Source organism: Pseudocercospora fijiensis (genome assembly GCF_000340215.1).
Source record: "Pseudocercospora fijiensis CIRAD86 unplaced genomic scaffold MYCFIscaffold_10, whole genome shotgun sequence".
NCBI lineage: Eukaryota > Fungi > Ascomycota > Dothideomycetes > Mycosphaerellales > Mycosphaerellaceae > Pseudocercospora > Pseudocercospora fijiensis.
In genome coordinates this window covers 1,212,446-1,228,304 of record NW_006921541.1, presented here as the reverse complement: position 1 = coordinate 1,228,304, position 15,859 = coordinate 1,212,446, and the positions used below count along the sequence as shown (strand labels likewise).

General features: G+C 50.9%; 6 protein-coding genes across 6 annotated transcripts; 3 read left to right on the top strand and 3 right to left on the bottom strand.

Moving 5' to 3' along the window:
- Positions 1-2,956: 2,956 nt before the first annotated feature.
- MYCFIDRAFT_179216 (uncharacterized protein) lies at positions 2,957-4,456 on the bottom strand (the record flags this gene model as incomplete). The annotated part of the gene is made up of 14 exons (XM_007933312.1): positions 2,957-3,016; positions 3,046-3,070; positions 3,117-3,375; positions 3,407-3,514; positions 3,544-3,636; positions 3,678-3,801; positions 3,840-3,900; positions 3,935-3,998; positions 4,028-4,087; positions 4,112-4,136; positions 4,167-4,259; positions 4,291-4,321; positions 4,355-4,399; positions 4,428-4,456. 14 exons carry the CDS (start codon positions 4,454-4,456, stop codon positions 2,957-2,959), a joined length of 1,077 nt encoding a protein of 358 aa, XP_007931503.1.
- Positions 4,044-5,898, top strand: MYCFIDRAFT_54124 (glycoside hydrolase family 17 protein). Its single transcript, XM_007933118.1, has 2 exons — positions 4,044-4,151; positions 4,411-5,898. The coding sequence occupies exon 2, from the start codon at positions 4,479-4,481 to the stop codon at positions 5,598-5,600; it is 1,122 nt and encodes a 373-aa protein (XP_007931309.1). The 5' UTR covers positions 4,044-4,151; positions 4,411-4,478; the 3' UTR covers positions 5,601-5,898.
- Positions 5,899-6,182: 284 nt separating this feature from the next.
- Positions 6,183-6,978, top strand: MYCFIDRAFT_45789 (uncharacterized protein; the record flags this gene model as incomplete). Its single annotated transcript, XM_007933096.1, has 2 exons — positions 6,183-6,284; positions 6,382-6,978. The coding sequence occupies 2 exons, from the start codon at positions 6,183-6,185 to the stop codon at positions 6,976-6,978; spliced, it is 699 nt and encodes a 232-aa protein (XP_007931287.1).
- Positions 6,979-8,105: 1,127 nt separating this feature from the next.
- MYCFIDRAFT_168342 (uncharacterized protein) lies at positions 8,106-9,848 on the bottom strand (the record flags this gene model as incomplete). Its single annotated transcript, XM_007933311.1, has 3 exons — positions 9,465-9,848; positions 9,207-9,404; positions 8,106-9,130 (listed from the first exon to the last, which is right to left on the bottom strand). Coding segments are annotated over exons 1-3 (1,542 nt in total), but the record flags the coding sequence as incomplete, so codon positions are not given.
- Positions 9,849-10,275: 427 nt separating this feature from the next.
- Positions 10,276-11,802, bottom strand: MYCFIDRAFT_45856 (uncharacterized protein; the record flags this gene model as incomplete). Its single annotated transcript, XM_007933101.1, has 2 exons — positions 10,276-11,103; positions 11,383-11,802. The coding sequence occupies 2 exons, from the start codon at positions 11,800-11,802 to the stop codon at positions 10,276-10,278; spliced, it is 1,248 nt and encodes a 415-aa protein (XP_007931292.1).
- A 1,274-nt stretch (positions 11,803-13,076) lies between these two features.
- On the top strand, positions 13,077-14,270 carry MYCFIDRAFT_168341 (uncharacterized protein). The gene is made up of 4 exons (XM_007933310.1): positions 13,077-13,225; positions 13,256-13,288; positions 13,349-13,641; positions 13,710-14,270. The coding sequence occupies exons 2-4, from the start codon at positions 13,264-13,266 to the stop codon at positions 14,076-14,078; spliced, it is 687 nt and encodes a 228-aa protein (XP_007931501.1). The 5' UTR covers positions 13,077-13,225; positions 13,256-13,263; the 3' UTR covers positions 14,079-14,270.
- The last annotated feature ends 1,589 nt before the right edge of the window (positions 14,271-15,859 follow it).

Sequence of the window (15,859 nt, the reverse complement as noted above, 5' to 3'; positions counted from 1 at the left end):
CGCCGTACTTATAGCAACGGATAAGTATATAAAGCAGGTACTCCTAGTTACTAGCAACGACGCGTACTTAGCGGAGGCTTAGGCTAACCGCCTGCTCGACGAATTGTTCCGATGCAATTAGGGCCTACTAACCGTAATTATCTCCGACAGAGACCCGAAATTCACGTCCGAGATATAGAAGGCTATTTTCAAGCGAATGAACGTTAAGCTGTTAATAACGACGGCCTATTACCTACAGGCTAATAGTTAGTCTAAGAGAACGAACTAGACTGTCGAGATTGCCCTACGGTATTTCCTTACCTAACACCCTAATAGGGATTTAGAATTAGAATACGCGACGCCGTATATACAATTAGTTCTTAACAACTCTGTTAACGCCTCGACTAGCATGTTACCGAACTAGGTGCTAATAGGTTTTAACCCTAGGGAACTAGCCTAAATAGTAACGACTAGCGAGACGGATTTAGTAAAGGAACGGGACGTCTACCGAGCGGAGGTAGAGAACAATATCGCCTATACTTAGGCCGCTATAAAGCAACGCTACGACTCTTAGCACATAGCCTAGAAGCTAGCAGTAGGCGATATAGTCTATTTACGGCTTAAGAATTACGCTATCCTAGGAGTTAGCAACCGAAAGCTTACGCCTCTAAGGATCGGACTATATAAGGTAACGAAGGTTATAAGCACCGGACTAGCCTACTAGATTAACCTGCCGAAAACGTAGAAGATACACCTAGTAGTCTCTATTACGGAACTCGAGCCTTATCCTAATACTAAAGACCCGTATAAGCGAGCAACGAGGCAACCCTTAAGGATGCGTATCGAATAGGGAGACGCCCTACTAGAAATAGAAGCGCTAAGAGACCGACGAGTCCGACGAGTCGGTCGGTATAGGAAGGAAGTTATAGAATATCTAGTTAGATAGAAGAACGTAGGCGCTAGAGCTAATAAGTAAATACGAACGGAGGGCATTCTACTAAAGATAGTAAAGGCCTACAATCGTCGCTACCGCTAGAATAGCAACGGAGCATTATATAACAGACTTATCTTACATATATTTCCTCTAATAACGGGATCGCGTAGCTTCTACGTAGTTCGCTTCACTTCCGCGATAGGTAGGAGCGCGTATACTAAGCTTGCGCGTATACTAAGTTTACTTTATTTTAACAACAACTTTGCTATAGCAACTTCACTATAACAATAACTTTCCGCGAGTATACTACTAAATGCGAGAGCTTAATTACGACATTCGATACCGTTTCTAGTAGCGCAAAGTAATAGAACACGATATAAGGCAGGAAACGCTACCGCTACCGCGCGACATGCCTAATATACGCAACACGACTTTGCCTAACGATCTCCTCGCGTAGACCGCCGACGCTAGTAAGGCTAATACTAACGATACGACACTGCCTAACGATCTCCTCGCGTATGCTACCGAGGCTAACGGCGAGATAGCCGCTACTAACGACACTGCTGCTACTAATTTGCTAGATAACGCTAGCGAAGGTAACGGTAACGGTCCTATAGGCAACGGCGCTCCTAATAACCTCTCGGACATCGACCTCGACGACTATCGCCCGGCTCGCGAGAGCGACGCCTATAACCTTCTTAACGAGCCCGACTCCGACGAGTCTAATACCTTCTTCCCTTTTCGGAGACCGTAACCGCAAGAGAGCAATATAACGGTAGAATAGAGAATCGATTAATTCCGAAGCGAGGTAGGATTAGTAACGGAACCTGTCTCTAATAACGAGAACAGGGGAAATAACGAGGCTATCGACGACCCGGAACCTATCTTATAGACGCTAGTTAACGCCTATCTATCGTTTACGCTATTCAACGCTAACGAGGAGACGCTATCGAAATCTAATACTAAGAAGAGAAAGAATAAGGGCAAGGGCCGACTTGTCGACGAAGACGAGATAACTCTAACTCCTCGGCTAACGAAGAAGGCTAAGAAGGCGATACCTATTACCCTAAAGGAATCGCCTATAATAGAGACGACGTCGTCGGACAAAAAGAGAGCCCTAGCTAGAGCCCTAACGGCTTAGCCTACTAAGGACCGGACTTTGAGGGCGGAGCTAGCTAAACTATCGCCTAAGAAAAAGGACAAACGTAATAAGATACTTAGAGAGCAGAGAGATATAATGCGAGACATCGAGGTTAATATACTCTACCTAGCGCCGAACGAGATACTTAATATCGACCTAGTTACGTAGAGAAACATAGCCGACGACGGCACCGAGCGAGCACCTAAGAAGGTTAAGAACTTAACGAAGAAGCTATAGTCCGAGCATAATAAGCTATTATAGGAACTTATCTAGCAACAGTTTATAGCACGTTACGACCCTAAGGCCGTACGAGTTGCGTTCGTTAGGCGATAGTACGGGGTAAGGCAAATAGTCGCTAACGACGAATACTCCGCGGACCCTATAGACCCTAGAGTATTATTAGCTAACTTCGAGGCACTCGAAAATAGAGACAACCGCCGCGCGACTAGGAAGGCTACCGATAATAGGGGTAACAACAATCTAAACCCGCCTAAATAGAAGCCTAGAGAGGAAGGTTTATTAGTAGCAACGACTAAGGCTACCTAGCCGACGGACGACCTTAGCGCCGAATTCGAAAGCAACTAGGGACAGGTGCTCTACCGCGATACGGGAGTGTAGACCGACCTAACCGACCCGTCCGTAGAACGTTATACTAACCGATAGATAGCAGCTAAGAGGGAAACGCGACGAGCGCAAGTCTAGGCCTAGTTAGAACGCAAGGAGGCGGCAATAGAGGCTAAGGCTAACAAGAAGCGAGCGGAGTTTACGGAGAGGAAGGCTAAGGCATTAGCATGCCTTTAAACGAGCAGAAATACGAACAGGAATATGCCTAAGCAGTAGACGGCCTACTAGATAACGAGCATCCAGGCAAAGAAAGTTTCGCCTAAGCAGTGGACGGCCTACTAGATGACGAGCATCCAGGCAAAGGAAATTTCTGACAACGGCACGAGGGCGTGCCTTTTCTTTTGTTTGGGGCAGACTGTTACGGAACAAGGAAGTAACGGTCCAGGGGCTGGCTGACTAATGGAGCAACGGCTCTACCTGTAATTAGCCTTCCTCAACTCTACATAATCATTATCAATCTCAACTTCATAACACACGAAACGGAGAAAAGTGAGTGTTCCACGTTGCTGAGGGACTGCAGCATTGCAAGTTTCCGTATTGACAAGCTGGTAGTACCTAGAGGAGAATGCAAAGGCCATTGAGGTGCATCTCAGCACAGAAGAGGAGAAGGAATTCCGCGAGGCAGTCGAGAGCGTGGGTGGAGGCAAGGGTGAACGATATCCTGCTGCGATGTTGGCGAAGTGCTTTGGCGACTCGCCTCTGCCGAAGTAAGGTTAGGGAGATAGCACGATCATCGAGAGGGTTCCTGGTGGCCGGCATTCGTGGGGGTGACATGTTCATCACAGCACAGCACATCCACGTCGTTCCCGCGCAAGGTCCTCGGGGACCAAGCAGGGCTCGATGTTCGGACATTTTCTATGCATACATACAGCTACAGTATTGATGCCTGGCATGCCCCGTGACCGCGACGAATTCATGTCATCACCGTGCACTTTACAGTCCGAGCGATGGCGGTGATCTCAATTGCAGGGAGAAACCGTTTCCCCAATCCCAATTGACGGCAGCGGCGCAAGCGTGAAGCGAATGGGCGCCGACGAATGACATGCCGCAGCGCAGCCGCTAGTGCGCCATCCGACAGGGGTTCCGCGCCTGCTGCTCGTGTCAACGCAGGTACGACGGGCCGCTCAGGAGTCGACGCCATCATCCATTATTATTGTTCACAGGCACGTACATATCCACGTTGGTGAAATCCGGATCGTCCCTCGATTTCCTCCTGTTTGATCTCAGATCTGTGCTGCTTCAAATAACAACACCACCCCCTCCTGGCTGGTCCACACCCATTGAAAACAAAGCATTCTCCCCGCCAAGCGTGCCGCATCACTCGTTTCCGGTACCACCACCACCACCACCCCAAGCTTCACATTCCTCGGCCCAGCCAAGCAGCCCGTCCACGGCGACACGCAGCATTCCTCGCGGCAAGCATAGCAACACACGAGAGTCACTTGACGTGCTCTTTCGCTCATCCAGAATCTCGTAAGTCTAGTCCACTTGGTTTCTGCATTCACGATTGCGAATACCATCCGACACGCACTGAAGGCCATCATGTCGGCTCGTCAATGAAAGACAACAACCCGACGCGACCTCATGCATCGCAACCTGCCCTGCCCTACACAGCGATTGCCTTCACGCACCCACCACACACGCTCATTATCCTTCCAAACCAACCGCTACGCCACCTCGTCGCATTGAGTAGTTCTAGAACGACCAGGGTACTGACTCCGCTGGCCGGCAGTTAACTCAGCATCAAACTCTGTCCGTCCATCAAAGCTGAGCAGCATCGATTAACAGAACATCGACAACATGAAGGCTGGTCTTCTCTCGCTTGTGGCACTGGCTGCCATCGCCCAAGCCCAGGTTCGCCGCGGTCACCGTCACGCTCACAAGCGTGATACCGTCGAGACTGAGGTCGAATATGTCACCGTCTATTCTCCAAAGGCCATCGTCTACGTCGACCAAGACGGCAATGTCATCAATACTTCGTATAATGGCGACCTTGGCCCAACACCTGCTCCAGCTCCCGCTCCAGCTCCAGAAAAGGCCCCAGAACCTGCTCCAGCCCCAGCCCCAGCGCCTGCTCCAGCCCCAGCACCTGCTCCGGAAGCACCAAAGCCAGCCGAGAAGAACGCGCCTGCATACACTCGAGCTCCAACCGCCAGTGCTCCGGCATCTGGTCATGGTGTCTCTTACTCCCCATACAAGGTCGGCGGTTGCAAGTCTCAAGACGAGGTGAACGCCGATTTTGCCAAGTTCAACGACTTCAGCATGGTTCGCATCTACGGTACCGACTGCGACCAGGTCAAGACTGTCGTGACTGCTGCCAAGGCCAAGAATATGAAGGTCTTTGCTGGCATCTACGACATCACCCAAGCCGAGGCTGAGGCCCAAAAGATCATAGCTGCCGCACAGAACGACTGGAGTGTCATCGACACCATCTCTGTTGGTAACGAGGTCGTCAACGCGGGCACCCACAGCCCAGCCGAGGTGGTCGCTGCCCTCAACATTGCCAAGGGTTGCTTGAAGGCAGCCGGCTACACTGGTAGCGTCGTCACTGTCGACACCTTCGTCGCAATGATCGCCCATCCAGAGCTCTGTCAGGCTTCCGACTACGCAGCTGCCAACTGCCACGCCTTCTTCGATGGAGGAAAGACTGCCGATCAAGCCGGTGACTTCGTGTATGAGCAAGCCCAGCGCGTCAAGCAGGCATGCGGCGGAAAGAAGACCGTCATCACCGAGAGCGGCTGGCCACACTCCGGCGCCACCAACGGTCTCGCCGTTCCAAGTCCAGAGAACCAGCAAAAGGCCATCTCATCCCTCAAGTCCAAGTTTACCAACGACCTCATCCTCTTCACCGCATTTGATGACACCTGGAAGTCCAACAGCGCCGCCACGTACGGCGCAGAGCAGTACTGGGGTTTCCTCTGAGCACACAGCATTGCATAGAAAATTTCGGCCAAGGAGGCCACGAGTTACGGCCAAGAGGTGTACGCATCTGTTCGATTCTTGCATAGCCTAGGGAGGAGTGCGGCGTTTCCGGGTGTGTCAGCGGCTATAAGACAGGATGGACATAGCTGCAATTCGCGCTAGGGCGATAGATTCTTGCCTTGCAGCTTCAGGATAGTTCCCCCCATCCTCGAAGGTTGCATTTGCGGGTCATTTGCGATGCCTTCTGTATGAAAGATAGCGATAGCATTAAACTTCACAACCCAGAATAAGTTCCCAGATGAAGACAAGTCAAATTTCTTGTTGCGAAATGAGGTAGAGATAGAGTGGTGGGTCAGTGGGGAATGGTCTGACAGTGGTGGAGGAGGAAGAATCCGCGTCTTGGCCTTGTGAACTCTATGTCTACCGGGCTACCTTAACTATTCCACTATTGCACTGCGCGATTCCGACACTCTGGTCCCTCCGACACTCGCTACCTTCACATTGCACCTCCCCTCACCTTTCACCATAGGTACCACTACCTCCAAACTCTTTTCCTCTTCCGCTGCTCGCCGGTCCATGAGCATGGCCTGGCGAAGCTCGGGTTCCAGCAATGAAGAGCTTATCGAGAAACTGGCACAAAATGGACTCATAACGAGTGAAAGAGTCAAGAATGCTATGACAGCTGTACGTTCTACCAAGTGCATGTCATTCAATTGGATTGCCATGTCCGGCCCATCTCCCTGAGCTCCGTCATCACTAACACTTCCATCCCTCCATCCAGGTCGACCGAGCCCACTACGCCCCCTACTCTCCCTACCAAGACTCTCCACAGACAATCGGCCACAGAGCCACCATCAGCGCTCCCCACATGCACGCCAACGCCTGCGAATCCCTACTCTCCTACCTCCGCCCCGGCAGCAAAGTCCTCGACATAGGCTCCGGCAGCGGCTACCTCACCCACGTCCTCGCAGAACTCATCAAAGCCGCCCCTCCATCATCCTCCTCATCCGGCACAGTCATAGGAATCGACCACATCCAACCCCTCATCGACCTCGCCGTGCAAAACACCAAAAAATCTCCCTCCGGCGCCGAGTTTTTGGAGCAAGGTGTGATTCGGTTTGTGAAAGCTGATGGGAGGAAAGGTTGGGAGGAGGGGGCCCCGTATGATGCTATACATGTTGGGGCTGCGGCTGCGGGGCATCAGCAGGCGCTTGTTGATCAGTTGAAGTGTCCTGGAAGGCTTTTTATTCCTGTGGAGGAAGAGGAGGGTGGGCAGAATATTTGGGTTGTGGATAAGGATGAACGGGGCAATGTGAAGAGGAGGAAGGAGTATGGGGTGCAGTATGTGCCTTTGACTGATGCGCCGGAGGGGAGTTGAGGGTGTGCTAGAGGTGTTGTGATGGGAATTGCGCACGACGATGCTAGGAGGCTCGTCTGCATGCGAGAAGACTGGAGTTTCTTGGTCGGCCTATGCTCGGTTCACTGACCGTGACTTTCGTCATGTATCTGCGGGCATGGGTGGTTATGTTATGCATGCAATGAAGTTGCCAAGAGGTGGAGGCATACGACATTCAGGAAGTGGATCACGAGTCGGCAGAAGCTGACAGGCATCTGTCTTTCTCTTCGCGAATAAACTCGACCGATGCACATACGAATTGCCTCCAGGCGACCACGACATGCATGCGACCGATCAACATTTGGACTATGAAGCTGGCAGAGTTATGCAATCTTAGCACACCGCTGGGAGGCAAAGGCAGATGAGATCAAATGAGGACCTACATCGTGGATTGATTCCCAGAAGCGATTTGGGGCTGTTCAAAACTGGATTCGACAAAATTGCCCGCTTTTGCCTAGTCCTGCGAAGTTTTAACGTTCATCCTCAGGTCTTTGAGGAGGAACTACCGTCCTTGCAGTAACGCACCTCTGAGAGGCATTTCAAATCAAGTCGGAACTGCTATATGTTCGAGATCAAGGCTACCACCTATTCCTCAATTGCATAAAGCTTTCAGAGGAGCTACCCAGCATCCGAACCATTGTACGCTCGTCCGTGTGGCAGACTGGGGATGGGACTTTCCGGCCTTTCGGTATCGTGTATGCATCAGACCACTCTGCCTATGAACCCGCGAAGGTCGAAGCTACAATGACATATCTGCAACATCGAGCTCGCGTGAGTCGCACGCAAATTTGTTTTGTTTTTGGTGATGTAATTTTTTTTCATGTGATTTCCATGCAGACCGTTGGCGACAATCTGGATTTAGCTGGCTACCGACACCACATTCACAGAATCGACGAGACCTAGCTTATAGAACTTCTGAGGATATCGAAGAGTAAGTCCTTCATGCTCTCTGATTACAACTACCAGAATTTCACGGGACTGAAAGTAGGTAACTTCATCGGATCAGGGGCTGCGGAGATTATATAAGTTGCCTCATCATTTAGCCGGCTGATGGATATACATACAACAAGAAGACGTATTTTCTTCTTCGCACATACACCCTAATAAACCCATCTAAACTCCTCAGCAGCAGGCCCCTCTCTCAACTTTTCCGTACTAACATCCTTCGGCCTCAATCTCCGGCCTTGCCTCCGATCCCTCCTCTTATTATCAAAAATCATCCAAAACCCCAACAGCAGAGTCAAAACGATCCCCGTAGCCCCAAACGCAGCAGTCGTGGCCAAAGCAGGAATGTAATCCGGAGCGTCCTGCGTCCGGAAAATATTGCTGCTCACCACACCCATCATGTTCGCCACAGGCACGCCGATCGAAGTGAGGAGGAGTCGCTTATTTTCGTCTGCGATGTTGTTGTTGTACCATACGTCCAGGATCACGGAGGGTGCGGATGTACCCCACGTCATCATGAAACACGCGTAGTACGCGACGTGGATGTTGGATTCGACGTCGATGGCTGCGTAGATGATGAAGCCGCAGAACGTGAAGAAGAAGCCTAGAGCGATGAACGGGAATCTCCAGCGCGTGTAATCGGAAGAGTATGCGAGGATCAACAGCATACAAGCTCCCGTGATGTTCGGCGCCACGGTGTAGAGGTTGGTTTTTATCTTACTGTACCCGAGCCTCGCGACGATTTGCGGGAGGAATAACCCCACGGATTGCAGCGGGATGCCCAGACACATTTCGATCAGCAAAATTACCCATGAAGTCGGGTGTCGAAGGATCTGCAGTGCGGATTTCAAGTGGAATTTTTCGTTCACGATCGCCGAGGAGTCGACTTGGATGCGGTAGAATGCGAGTTTCTTTTCTTCGGCGTTGAGGAATCGCGCGTGTGCGGCTGAGTAGGGGAGGAAGGTGAAGGCGATTATTGAGCCGAGGATTGTGAGGGAGCCTTCGATTGCGAAGAGGTATTTCCAGGAGGGGAGGCGGCCGCTTTCGATTTGGAAGACTCCGAAGGCCAGCAGGCCGCCGAATGCGTAGGCGATGTTACTCGCTGCGTAGAAAATTGCGAGGCGGCGGGCGAGTTCGCCGCGGCGGTAGAATTGGGTTTGGTAGTAGATTACGAGGGGGAAGAATGCGGCTGGAGGAGGTGGATAGATGGGTTAGATTTTTTCTTTTTGATTGATACGTGTGATGATACGTTCTGGTTCACTTACATTCGGCCATTCCGAGAAACCAGCGTAAAGCCAGGAGACCTGACCAGTTGTATGCTGCCATTGTGAGGAGAGTCATGGAGCCGAAAGTGGCCATCATTGCGGGAAGCACGCGTGAAGGTCCGTACAGTTTTCCTAGGATTCCGAGGAAGGGGGCAGTGAGGACGTAGGGGACGAAGAAGATTGAGAGCAGGATGTTGTCTAGAAGTATCATTACCAGTGAGCTACCCGGGAGTGACGATTTGATACTACTTGACTTACATTTATTCGTGCCCGCGAATCCAAGGTCTTTCTCCAAACCATCTGTTTTCGCGTTTCCGAGGTTGGCTTTGTCCAGGGAGTTGAAGAGATACATCATTGCGAGCAGTGGTAGGATTCGCAGGTCGAATTTCCAGAGCAGTGCTCTTTCCGCCTTCGTGTCGATGACAAAGGTTTCGCCATCTTCCTGCACGACCACGGTATCACCGTTCGCATCTGTGGTGACTGATACGGATTTCGCTCTGTCTGCTTCGGCTTCTGATGATGTCCTGGTCTCGCTGTCTGGCATTTTCTTGCCATCGCTGATCTCTCCGGCGCTCATGATGGGCAGAGGAAGGTTTCCGCCTTTTCCGCCGCGAGTAGGGGAGCAGTATGCAGAGGGAGAGTAACAACAAGTGAGGTCGGAAAGCAGAGAACAGAATGTGAAAACTTACGTGGAAGCAGTTACCGACTGATCGCCGCGCTCGCGTGTTCGGGCAAGCTACACCTTCGCCTGCGTGCGGAGCCCCCCAACACACGAGGAGAAGAAGGACGTGGTGGTATCGGACTATCGGTGCAGGTGTAATGTTACCACGAGGAGTTACCTGAAGCAACGATAAGCTACGCCTCGCCAAAGCCTATCTTATCTTATCGGCATCCTTGCTCAGCGTGACCGCATTCGCACTCGTGCGAAAATGATCTGCAGGCCGTCGGAACGCGGTCCTTGGCTCACTTCACCCCAATGCCTTAACATCAGTGACAGCATGCATGTGCAAAGAGGAACGGAGAAGGCGACTGCGTGCTGTTGCTGCTATCTCTCATCATGCTCAGAGCCTCACTTGGCCACGGCCCAGGCTTCACCCTTCTGCACGACCTCGCCGCGGCCTTCCATGTCACCAAGCAACCATTTCACCTCGTCATCTCCATAGGTGAATGTCGGTAGGACCATCTTCATCATATTGGTGATGCCCAACATGCCTCCAATTTCCTTCGTGCCTTGATTGCGGAGCATTTCGAGAATGAAGGTTTGGAAGGTAGGTGCCATCTGGCGAAGCATAGCTTGTTCAGACACCAATCCACCGCTGTCTACGTTGACTTCGAGTTGCGATGGCTCTTCGACCATGCTAACGTCCATGTCCAGGCTATCCAATACTGCATACTTGCCGGCAGATTTCTCGTACAGCACTTTCCGGCCAAGCCAGTAGCTGATGCCACCCTGGACGTAGTCTTCGGGCATATTAAGCGCATCGACGAGGTCGTCCACGCCAATGCCATCATCGTCGTCGTACTTGGCCGGCTGGTCACCATCCTCCTCGTCGCGCTCGTTGGAGAAAGCGTCAAGAAGACTCATCTTCCATGCTTCGATTTTCTCCTCGCGTACTGACCGATCAGCAAAATCAAGAGTAATGTCCATCGTGTCCAGAGCAGGCTTCCAAACGATCCTTCGCTGACCACTTGTGGCTGCAAAGGCCTGCTCATATGCGCGTCTGTGCTTTTGAATGCGTAGTGGAACTCTAAACTGGTCATCTCTGAGCTGCGGCCAGAAGTAGCTCGAAAGCACTCTGGCCTCGAAGTGGATCGGTTCAGGTCTCTTCTGAGGCGTGAGACCAGACTTCTCAGCAGGGAGACGTGTGCGCTTAGGGAAGTACAAATCGTCGCGGCGCTTAGCGACCAGCGCGACTGCCGCTTGAAACGGTCGACTGTCCATACGATTCTTGAATGGTTCGTATAGAGAAGTCAAGGTGATGCCATCCTTCGGGATTGCTGCTGCAATCTCTCTCGGTGTTGGGGGAGGTTTATTGCTTCGTGTTTTCGAAGGTGGGTTCAGCCTGCGATTCATGTGCGCAGACTCGCGCATGTCTTTGAGCATGACTTCGGCGTGCTGCAGCCTAGCTGAATCCAAGCGAGATTTGAGCAGCTCAATGACCTTGGTCTCGCGGACCAGATCTGTATCTTTCGTTTCGAGCAAATGCTGCCCTAGCGCATGCGAGAAGGCTTTAACAAAGTCCTCTGGTTCGAATAGCGCCAGGATGTATGCGACGACATCGTCCGATTTAGAGGCTTTGTAATTCGGACCGGCGTCAATTGGATCAGGAACCCATTCCATATCATTCCAATTTACCATTCTGTCATCCTGAGCGTCGATAGCAGAAGTGGCCACAGCCTCGCTGATGTCCCAGCACACCTTTTCTGAGTCCTTGCTGGCTTCCTGCTGATGGCTGTTCGCGAGAAAGCTGACAGCAATGGACGACACCGTGTCTTCTCTACTCCGAAGGTAGCTTCGAACTGGAATCGCGACTTTCTCCAATAGCACGCCTCGAGAGTCCAGAAGTCGGAATGAATTGATGACATTGATGTACATGCCAAGAATCTCTTTCGTGCTGGCACCTGCATGAAACAGACGCTTTTGCATCTGTTCGGTGAAGCTTGAACAAAGATGCGCTTTCTCAGCAGAGCCGTTTACCGAAAGGTAGTCCTTGATGTCTTGTAACGCACCTCCACTAGAGGGATACATGCTGACATAGTCGAACAAGGAGTGCGAGCGCATTCGCCCAAAGCTGTTCACGGCGGCAGAAACGAACTGCCGTGCCGGCAGTTTCGTGGAAATATTGCCTGACAACATCGAGACAGCTTGCTCAAGAGCTGGTACAAGATGGTTCGCGACCCAAATACGCAACCTTTGGATTGTTCCTCGCTGTCCTGACCAGTCGACCTGAAAACATCTCCTCTCGATCGCGGGTCCTTGTAGTAGCCTATGGATAGCGTGTGCAAATGCTCGTTCCCCTTGACTACCGCCCAGCCCTACACTTTGCAGACTGCGCAAAGCACTCAAGTCGAAGGCGATGGTACAGCGGCATTCGTCGTCTGTCGGGGAACACGGAGAGTTGCAGCTGTTCTCAAGAGCGTCTTTCATGCTATGAAATAGATAGCTCGACAAAGTGTTCTGCAGGCGCTGCCGCGGCAGCGAATGGAGGACTAGTACGTGGAACTCCTCCCTCACCAGTTCCATGAAGGCATGCAGGAATTGACGGGAGGTCGGTGCTTCCTGGCCGGAAGTATCGATGGCAAAGTAGACATTTTGAGCGTTCTGGAGCACTTCTGTTGTGGTAGAAAGAGCATTTCGAGCCAGCTCAAGCGGTATTGGGTCGTGCCAAAAATGAAGTTGCGGAAGGACACTTTGGCGAAAATGAGCTGTGATTTCAGATGTATACCATTGCAGGAGTTGCTTCTGAGTGGCCCTCGTGCTCAGTAGAACACGCAGCGCATTCTCAGTGTCGCTTGAACGAGACAGATGTCGCGGACTTGCTTGCAGGCCGGGCGAAAGTTTCAAGAAACGCGTTGCAGAACGCCATGCTTGGTCAAATGGTGCGGCCGCTGCGTCTGATGGTCGAGACTCAGGACTGCGTGAGGGGAATATGGAGCTGCAGAGGCTCGAAGGTGCGGCGACGGCGGCCATGGGTCATGGTAGAGATTGGCATGTATCGTGATCGTGTTTGTTGATCCGTGCAAAGCAGCACGAAACACGAAGTCACCTGATGTCGCGCAAGGCAGGCATGTCGTCACCCTCGTCACCCTGCAGGCCGTTTCTGGGCGCAGCAAGAACGAGAACAAGACAAAACCTACCAAAGCATCCGTGAAGATATTGCTGGCCTTGATATTCCGCGCCAGCCTCTGCAAGCTGTACTCAAACCCACCAAAATTGCAGTATCAAGTATTGCTATTGCTATCCGACGCACATCGATCAATCGCAAGGCAACAAGGCAAAGGGCAAAGCCGGAAACACAGAATTGATGTGATTGGATGTGGGGTGGGGGAGGCAGACATGCCAACGACTACGACTGCGACTGGTATGCACAACAAAAGTCCTTGCGTACGCATGCTCAGAGGATGTGCTGACTTGGACACAGCACAAGACAAGCAGTCGCGCCTCTTGAACGATCCAAACCCCGGCCACTTCAGCCTAATACGAGCCTACCACCTCGCCGACTTGATCACGCTCATGAATGGCTTCTGCGGCGTCATGTCCATCCTTTTCTCCATGCGCTACATTGCAGGTCCACCACAAGAGAAGGCGAATTTGTGGGCTGCCTTGGCACTGCCTTACGCGGGCATGTTCTTTGATTTCTTTGACGGCGCAGTGGCAAGGTGGAGAAAGAAGAGCAGTCTGATGGGCGCAGAATTGGATTCGCTAGCAGATCTGGTATGAAATGCCCACACACTCATTCTGAAGATACACCCTTTCCGCTAACACGATACAACCATGCGCAGATCTCCTTCGGCTGTGCTCCTGCTGCATGCGCCTTCTCCCTCGGCATCCGAACACCCCTCGACCAACTCTTCCTCACCTGCTTCGTGCTAGCTGGACTCGCACGATTGGCGCGATTCAATGTCACCACTGGCAATGTACCAAAGGACAAGAACGGCAAGGCCAAGTACTTTGAGGGACTCCCCATCCCCACGAGCTTGAGCATTGCTGCCTTGATGGCCTACTGGACAACGCAGGACTGGATTCAGGAGAGCGTACCCTTGGGCACCATCATGCAAGGCACCATCTTGGAGTTCCACCCCATCGTTGGTCTTTTCTTGGTCCACGGATCCTGCATGTTGTCTAAGACGCTGCACGTTCCGAAGCCATAAATTTGGTCGAGCCCAGAATGCTTTCAAGCAAGCAAGGCGCTGGTGGTGAGATATCTCCTAAGGATACTGATGGATAGGGCCAGTTTGCATTCACGATACCCAAAAGCCGCAGAGTCAACATGAACATGAAACGAGAAATGTAGTCTAGAGCGTTCAGCAGCAGCACAACCTCAAGAATCCATAATCTCTCTCACAGCCTTCTTCATTCACTCTTCACAACTTCAAAGGGATGTCGGGTCACATTGTCGAAATGGCTTGCAAGATGAGAATGACCAGCTGGACACAGGCTCATGTCACAGCCGCGGGTTGTGAACGGACGTTGAGGGCACCCCGTCGAACGTAGAAATGCCATCCTTGCTCAGTACGATGCAGTGAAGCGTATAGCGATTCGTAAAAGGTGTTCGTTTATTTGCTACCAGATCTCTGGTAAGGTACACTCCTTGTTGCAGTTGGATGAGCTTTGAAGTCAAATCCTTCGTGCCAATGCGGGCCTCTATGGGAGGCGACGTACTATAAGCCTATGAGGACGGATTGGCAGGTGGCATCGCGACTTGAAGCTTTTGCATCATGAACATTACATCAAATCCAGCATCGTCCACTGACTTCTTGTTCACCTAGATCGTCAAGTAGTCATGGCTCCCATTCACTCCGTCAATTCCAGTGATCGGCAAAATTATCGCACCGCCTGCCCGCGGCAAAGCGACAGGAGTGAAATGATGATGTCCTTGACTTATTAGACGGATTTCGCCACGCCTTTTGATGCCGCTCCAGGTGCCGCTCTAGGCGCCGCTCTAGCTCCGCTAAGAGCCTCGAATAGGCCTAGTATTCCTTCTCTTCCGCTTCGTGTAGATATCGTGTTTTCGAGCGCGTAGCGCGTATAGTATAGGCAAAATAGCTAAAGTAAAGGCGGTAAGGTCGCGCCTACTAGTAATCGTCGCTATATTAATCGCTTTAGTATATACGAGGCGTAGAGACCGTAGTTTCCGCTCGCGGCCGACGATTCCGTATACAAGGAAGGTATAGAGTCTAGATAACTATATCGATATAAAGGTAGAAGATAAATATAGGTACGTCGCCGGTAGAGGTTGTTATTATTAATATAGAGGTTATTATTAATAGCTAGTATATATTAGAAGGTTAGAAGGACCTTACTACCGCTACGCTTAGCTAATTACCGCGGTAATAGGTTTAGTAAGGTAGAGATTCGCTTCCTAGCTATTATATTACGAATCGATACTATATAATAGTCTAATCGTTACGTCTACGAGCCGGAGTTAGCATTCTATATTATATATCGGCGGCTATCGTATCCGTGTCGCTAGAAGGACCTAACTAACTATTTTAGACGACCGAAGTGCTTTCTATCGACAATCTTCTTAGATATAATACTCTATATCTAAGAGCAGTTTAGAAGCCTTGTTTATTAGTACCTACGATTAAGACGATATTATATTATAAGAGGCTTCGTACGTAGTATTAAAAGAGCTAGTTATTTAGGCAACTTTTAGGGTTTTATTAATAGTACTTTCCGCGGTACTATAAGGCCTCTTCGATTTACCTACGATTAACGGATTTACTATACGGGGCATAAGAAGAAGCATAGCTACAAATTCTAAGGTATTATTATACCTAACGGTATACTATCGTCTCTCCTCGGCCTATACGAGGGCAGAATAAATAACTAGTCTATCTAGCAAGATTCCCCTATTCCTAACCGAATACGGCGTCTTATAGATAAACGGAGAATGCTCTATCTATACGGCGATCTAGTATACTATTAT

What these genes read in the sequence shown, in the direction of transcription:
- MYCFIDRAFT_168341 (XM_007933310.1), top strand. Translation starts at nt 13,264, where the DNA reads ATGCCAACGACTACGACTGCGACTG. An exon ending in AACGACTACGACTGCGACTG is followed by an intron (nt 13,289 to 13,348) that starts GTATGCACAACA and finishes ACTTGGACACAG; the next exon opens with CACAAGACAAGCAGTCGCGC. An exon ending in TGGATTCGCTAGCAGATCTG is followed by an intron (nt 13,642 to 13,709) that starts GTATGAAATGCC and finishes AACCATGCGCAG; the next exon opens with ATCTCCTTCGGCTGTGCTCC.
- MYCFIDRAFT_54124 (XM_007933118.1), top strand. Translation starts at nt 4,479, where the DNA reads ATGAAGGCTGGTCTTCTCTCGCTTGTGGCACTGGCTGCCATCGCCCAA.